Raw genomic sequence first — 7,432 nt, 5'->3', positions numbered from 1 at the left:
GGACTTGGTTATCGTCCCTGGTTAATGTATGTGTAATTGCATTTGTATGGTAGGTTTTATTCAGTGGTTTAGAGTTCCTTCGACTGAAGCTCAAAGTGTGACTGTTATACAGTTTTGCTACTGATTTTAATCCCTTTATCCCGAAGCCGTTGTATTCATATCCGTTACTTTAGACATTTTTCACTCAACTTAGGGGAGAATCCTCATACTGATGTAGTTACATAAGGCTGTATCTAATCCATCTCTTCTCATTTTCAGGCAAGTATGTTGGGTCGCGTCCTATCAAGCTGAGAAAGAGCACGTGGAAGGACCGCAACGTGGACATGGTGCAGAAGAAACAGAGGGAAAAGCAGCTGCTCGGACTCAAATAGATAGTTAAGCTTAGATCGGTAGTTACGGAGCTCAATAAATGTAGGGAGGACAGTGAGGAGTAGATCCATAAGAGGTAAAATGATAGTGGAGTTGAAGGGAGGAGAGTGAGACGTAGAATAATCAAATAGAGAAGTAGATCAGTATGAAGTATGGATGTATCATAGATGGCATGTGAGGCTTCGTAACACCCTCTCCTTAGCGATTTATTTTGCATATTCCATCGTAACACTCCCTGTTATTATCGTTTTAATACCGACATATTTTGCATTGATCATAGACAGGATTCAGGGGTGTAACGTGCAAGATAAATTGCTAAGGAAGAGGAGTTGCGAAATCTGCAAAGCCATATCAGTACGGGCCATACTGTAGAGTGGTAGAGGCTTTGGAACTGAAATCAAACACGTAACAGACAGTGATAGAGGAATGTGATATGAAACCAAACCCCATACAAAGGAACGTAAAAAGGAACAAAATCCGTGTAAAAGGAGAGTTTTACATAAATCCTAAAGAGATGAACATATTAAGGAAAAAACATGCAGTGCAGGATTGTGATGTGAAGCAAAATACGTACCGGTAACATCAGGGCATAGTATGTAATGATATAGGAAACAGGAGGAGAAACAGCAATAATTCCTTATCTTATTAGCAAACCACGTTTTTAGAGTAGCTCAGTAGGTAAGGAGCTCAGTTCATGGAAAATGTTTGTGATATGTAGAGGAGTTTGATATGAAAACTGTATAACCACGTGAATTTTCAGTCCATAATAGAGGAATACGATCTGAAACTACCGTACATCCTTACAGGAGGTGTATCAGAGGAGCATAATATGAAACGTTATCCTTATCGAATATAAATGATGAAATAAAATAGCATCAGAGAACCATAAATAAGAACTAAATTGATATCAGGAGCGTAACAAGCATACGGTCTGCATCATAAGAGGGGAGATATAAGAGGATTTGTACCTTATTTTGGTTTGATAATACTGGTAAATGTGAGGGTCGTTTTTGGTTCGATAATACTACAAAGTGTGTGGGCCGTATGCTAAGTTGCTGTAGAACTTCTATCATAGTGACTTATTCTGCTCATTACACCTTAGTATTCTGTGCTGTCTGTTTGATACAAAGTGTGTTGATATTAAAGTGCCGTAAATAACCCACAGAAGAGTGATGAGGTGAGATTCGCTTAATAAATCGCCAAGGAATAGGTGCTACGAAGCCTACTTTGCCAGTTAAAATACGGTCATGAGAAGGATATAAGGAAATGGGCTGTTGGATCGGCAAGCGCTCCAGATAGGTGGTAAACTAATTCAGCCAGAGAACGTAAAAAAATTATATTCTTACTGCTGCTATCGGACGATTTTACTCAGCTTACAAGATTATCCTGGTAGTCAGGTGATGAGTGAACGTTATTTAAAATTCTCCAGCGCAAAAAACTATATCCTAAGATGAATAAAATCATCTGAAGATATAAAAAAACGAATGTTAATATTATTGTGTCTCATCATGCTGAAAGAGTTAAAAACGTTATTATAAAGATGGAAGGTAGACGGGAAAAAAAAAAAAATGAAAGAGCGAGGCCTTAGAAAGGTTAGTAATAGGTTTGGGAATTATTTAGGTGTATCAGCAGCTAAATCGCCAGGCACTCCGGATTGCTAGAAAGATGATGAAACAGAGACAGTGGCAAGTAGTCGATACAAGGTAAAGAAAAAATGCGCGAAGGTAAAAGAAGATGCATCCTTGGAATGAACTCTATATTCGGTCTGATCTTACCTGGCGGAACTGGGCTACTTCCACAACTAATTTCTAAGTCTTGTTTGCTTGAGATTCGAGGAGCCTAAGTAATGTGTTACGAACGATTCTCCCAGGTTGCTGCAGTCGGTTTGTTTTTACCCGTCACAGCTGGACCAGTCCCACAACTTCAGTACCAGGTCGTGGGTTGCGTGGTGAACCTTATTATGAGATACGATTGAGTCTTTTTGGTTTCTTGTCAGAGCATCTGTTCAGTCTCCTTGGTTACAGGTTAAAGCAACTGTTCAGTCTCCATGGTTACTTGTCAAATCACTATTCATTCTGAGCCGAAGAAGGGTAGGGGTTTTGGTCAGGTTGGGGGAAAAAAAAAAAAAAGCGCTCTGTAGGGCTTGAACAGTGAGATCAGGAAACGCAGCAAATAGAAAGATAATGAAATAGATGATAAAGGAGCGTACAGTAGATTATAAGCAGTTAGAGAAATAAGTGGGGTAACAAAGATTAGTAACTCTGCAAACGACCTACGTTAATGCATAAAACGATGGGCAGAAGTTCCAGGTATTTAGAAAGGCGATGAAATTCGTGACTGAAAGGTGTTACGTAAAATAAATGATAAAAATAGGAAAATAAAGGATACACATTTACGACATAGAGGTGACATGAGGATGACCTGGAGGATACAAGGATTAATGAAGTTTGCTGTATTTCCCGATATATGTTTTATGTACTGTAAATCTTAAGCATAATTGTGTGTTTAGGGAAATTGGAGTGTGTGTGTGTGTGTGTGTGTGTGTGTGTGTGATGAAGAATTGTGTGTAGGAAAGAGAATGACGGATTCTGAGAGAGAGAGAGAGAGAGAGAGAGAGAGAGAGAGAACGGACCATAAATGCCTGCGAACATACTTTTCCCAGTATGAAAAGCTAGAGAAGTGTTAACGTGCACCATAAACTGTGCTTATGTGTGTGTGTGTGTGTGTGTGTGTGTGTGTGTGTGTGTGTGTGTGTGTTGAAAATCCTAGGAAGTAAAACTCCACAAACTACTAAGGTCAAAATCTGAGAAGGAAGTAAGAGAAACTGACAGTCTCGCCCAGGTATCATCCACCATAGCCGACTGTGTTAGTACTTGAAATAATTGAAATGACAGGCCGCGTCCACACCAAATGCTTGTTGGTGCTGGAGGGAGTTTTGCATCACTGTAACCCATACAAGTAGCCTCACTAGACACAGGTGAGAACTTCTGAGGGTAATACTGATCCAAAACACCCGCCTATGCCAGTATGCATTTATTGTGGACGCGGTGTTACAGTAGGCTACGTTGCACCAGGAGGTTTATGTAAATCCACTGAGGCGTATTCGGGAAGAAAACATGCTTTAGAGTGCTTATATCCTTTCAGATGTTTGAGATTTTTGTAATTTCACTGAGACCTCCTTCAAGCGTCTACAGGGAAAGTGAATTTACAGTGCTGTATATCCTTTCAGGTGCTGTTTTTTTTTTTTTCCATGCATTTGTTTTTATTATTATTATTATTATTGTTATAAATCCTTGACATTTTTTCCTCAAAATGTTTCGTCTGTACATGTAAGTAACATAGATTCACCAGTTTTTAAGTGCGGGTTAAGACAATTTTTTTACGTGTTTTTCTGTGCGATATAAACAATGGTTTTTTACATTGTACGAAGCCGTGTAAGAAGCTCATTTTTAACTACCACGATGGCGTCTTTTTCATTTTTGTCCTTATTGTTGCTGCCACCAGACAATTTTATTTCAGTTTAGGAGAAGTCCCATGTAGAGAAGGAGTTAATGAAGACCACATTTAACATTTCTGCTTCGAAAAGTCTGTCCGTAGCTGAAAAGAATCGTCAGGAGACAGCAAGAACAAAATGTATAGTACGTCACTGGACTTAAGGAATTAGCTATGGTCGAACTCGGTTTGTTTTTACCTGACAGTACTAAACCACTTCCACAAGTATTGCATGATATTTGATGAGCCTTACAGGGCCACTCCCACAACTTCAAGTCGTGGTCACTGGAACTCGATGAGCCTCTCTTCTTTAGGAATGAGTCTCTTTGGTTACTGTGGTTGGTTTGTATTTACCTGACGGAACTGGGCCACTTTCACTCTTTGAATGACAAATCGTGGTCACATGAAACTTCGATTAGCCATAGTTATGAGGTAGGAATGAGTCTCCTTTGTTGCCAGTCAAATCGACACACCATTGTGACTACACTGGGCCTTTAACTGAGCTGGAAGTGGCTAGAGATCATCGTCAGGTTAGCTTTTGCTAAGCACTGTTTACAAGCATATGTGCAATAACCTCAGTATTCATGCAATGGAACTTTTTTTTTTTTTTTTTTTTAATAACTCTTGGGCTCCTATGAATCTCTCTTAGTAGAGCACCGTGACCTAGTGTCAGATGGAAGAGTATGAGAGTTGATCCTGTCATGAAAAGATAATTGGGTTACAGTATTAAATCTCTCAAGTTCTGACTAACTCTTAGTTGAATTAAATCATTCAAATCGTGTACGAGTTGCTGGAATAAAGTTTTCCAAATAGAACAATGAAAATTTTCCGGCAAGACTGCGCCAAGTTGTGGAGAGAGGGATGAGGTGTAATCCTGAATGTTGTATTAGGAACCCCTTCCACACGGTGGCGTCATTGTTATTATTATTATTATTATTTATTTATTTATTTATTTATTATTTTGCTTGACACTTCAGAACGATAGTATTCACCCTAGGACAAATTTTCGAACTGTAGGGATTAAGTACAACTTTCTTGAACTCTGAGTTGTAAAGCACTTCGATTGTTTGGAGCTCAAACCTACCTCGACCTCTGCATGCCCAAAATTATATATACGTGACCGTCACACCGTTATGACATTTTTCCTTTCGGATTCACACCTAACGAATTGCTGCAGGTGTAATAATGAGTTTAAACTGTCCCGGTCATGATGATTGACAAGTTATTTATTGAAATACGAGTACTGTTGTAACAGCATGGGGGGGGGGGGATAAATCCCTCCACAGTGAAGATGCATTACCAGCCAGATGTTATTACAACCCGTCATACCTTTTAAAAATCTCTCAACAGTGATACTCGTTTAGACTTAGTCGAGTGATTTTTTGACATCAGAAATAAATTGCAGAGCTACGTCACCATACTGAAGGGTTTAACGATACGGTCCATAGTTCCGGGTCGTGATTTCGTGTTAGTATTGAGTGCCAGAAACATGCCGTATTATTAGTCGCTTTGGAGATTTCGTTGCGCTTCTTTCGTAGCGTTTTATTTTGCCCATTCCATTTTTTTTTTTTTTTTTTTATCATGTACGTTTTGAGGCAGATAATGTCTGTACTAGAAATACATCAGTAACGTAAAACGAAAATGCCAAGGTGTAATAGGTATAATAAATCGCCCAGAAAAAAGATGCAACGAAGTCTCCTAAGATACCTAGAAAACGTACAGTACGACTGTTAGGACGTTGACCAATATAAACTTTGGAACTTTTTAATAATGTTATGTATATTTAAGTATTATGTACATAGAAGCCTCGACCAAGCAAATAAAGTGTTTTATCAATGGTTAGGTATTTGTAAAGGAACGTATTTTATTCACCCTTCTTACATTAAGGTGCTGGAGAGAGCCGCCTTCACATGTTGGCACCGATGTAATTGAGCAGCTCCTCTGCCCGGTCATGCAAACAATCCCTCAACTCTCCCTATCCTTCAAAGGAGGATGCACTGCAGAGTAAGGGCAACTTCAACCTGCAGTCCACCGGGTTCACGTTTGAGGTGAGCATGGGGTTACTGCTAATACTACTACTACTACTACTACTGTTGCTGCTGCTGCCGTTGCGTTAAATTTAGATGATGGTAATTTGCTACTTGAGTGTGTACGCATCAATTTGTCGCGGATTAATTTTCGTTCTTGTGTATTTCGTTCCACGGAGCTCGGTGGCAGAAAAAGACAATGCTACTGCTCTACTGTACATCCTTTTCAAAGCACTTCTTCGTGACTAGCGCTATTTTCTTATGCTAATCTCTTGTTACAGCTCAGGATTCAAGATGGAGAGATGGCAGTTTTGGGCCAAGTTAAAGTAGACAGTATAGTACATAAGATGTGTTTTCAAAGATGAGTTACACTTTTACGGGGAGAGTATTAGGGTGAAAAAAGTACACATTACTGTTGTGTTTTCATATGTGAGTTTCGCTCTAATAGGAAGGGTACTTTTGGCATCTAATGATTAATACTGAAGCAAAAAATAAGCGAGTTGTATTTACCAGAACTGAAAAGAGTATAATAATATAGGGTGTCCCAGGAAAGGTCTGGCAAGCTTCAGTTTACTGTAGCGATAATTTTGAGTAAAAATGCTCTGTCAATTTGGATCCAATTCTCAACCGTTACCGAGCTACAATTTCTGATAACCTTATGGGTGAAAATTGCCCTCGCTTATAATTCATCCATTCATTTACCAGTAATTGCAGCTCCATAAAAGTTAACTATTTGAACCATGTTGATATAAGATTTATAATAGAGCTTAGCCCGAGAATAACCTAAAGCTTGGCAAACATTTCATGGAACACCTTGTATAACCTGAGTTTTGATGCTTGAGTTGCATATTTATAGGGAAAGTATTTTTTGCGTCCGTAATATGTAAAATTTGGCAAAAAAAAAAAAAAAATGCGCGATTCATGTTTGTCATAAAGAGAGTATTTTAACCACCTGCAATATAGAAAACGTGCTAAAAATAAGCGAGTTGTGTTTATCCGTAACGGGTCTTCAGAGGGAGTTAATTTTTAAGCTGCTGTAATAAGGTACATAAACAGTGTTAGAAATAGACCTGAGTACTTGAGGAAACGGGGTCATTACCTTCGACAGGGCTTGGACTTCAAGCGGCCGGGTTGGTAGGGGTGCAGCAAACCCCTCCCTGTTTTGGAAAGCAGGCCTTATGTGGTCATATGCAGTGGGTAATGGATACCAGAGAACTGTTAAAAGATCCAGGATGCTATATATATATATATATATATATATATATATATATATATATATATATATATATATATATATATATATATATACTATGTATGACGTGTCATCTTTAAAGTTACCCTTGAATCGCCAGCTCTTAGGAAGCATTTTTTTTTTTTTTTTTTTTTTTAAAATGAGAGTTTCTAAATGATTAACAAATTCGCCATATTTCAAGTGTCTACAGGATAAAGCTATGCCAAAACACTGAAGCTGGGGTGGCTAACATTCATCATGAGATGAGTTCTGGGACAATATTACGAACACGGGAACTAAGAATCTCCACAAT

The 7,432-nt window shown here is 38.6% G+C and overlaps 1 protein-coding gene across 1 annotated transcript in view; it reads left to right on the top strand.

The window, feature by feature from the left end:
- Positions 1–528, top strand: part of LOC145392529 (RNA-binding protein 42-like) — a 112,889-nt gene extending 112,361 nt beyond the window's left edge. Inside the window, exon 4 of the mRNA XM_080266929.1 lies at positions 259–528. Within this exon, the coding sequence (XP_080123055.1) occupies positions 259–371 (113 nt within the window). The 3' untranslated portion in view covers positions 372–528. The remainder of the gene's footprint in view (positions 1–258) is intronic.
- The last annotated feature ends 6,904 nt before the right edge of the window (positions 529–7,432 follow it).

This window comes from Coenobita brevimanus, chromosome 22 (genome assembly GCF_032717465.1).
Source record: "Coenobita brevimanus isolate Jiangsu-jjx chromosome 22, ASM3271746v2, whole genome shotgun sequence".
In the NCBI taxonomy this organism is placed as follows: Eukaryota; Metazoa; Arthropoda; class Malacostraca; order Decapoda; family Coenobitidae; genus Coenobita; species Coenobita brevimanus.
Note: the sequence above shows the minus strand (reverse complement) of the source record. Positions and strands in the feature narration are given on the sequence as shown.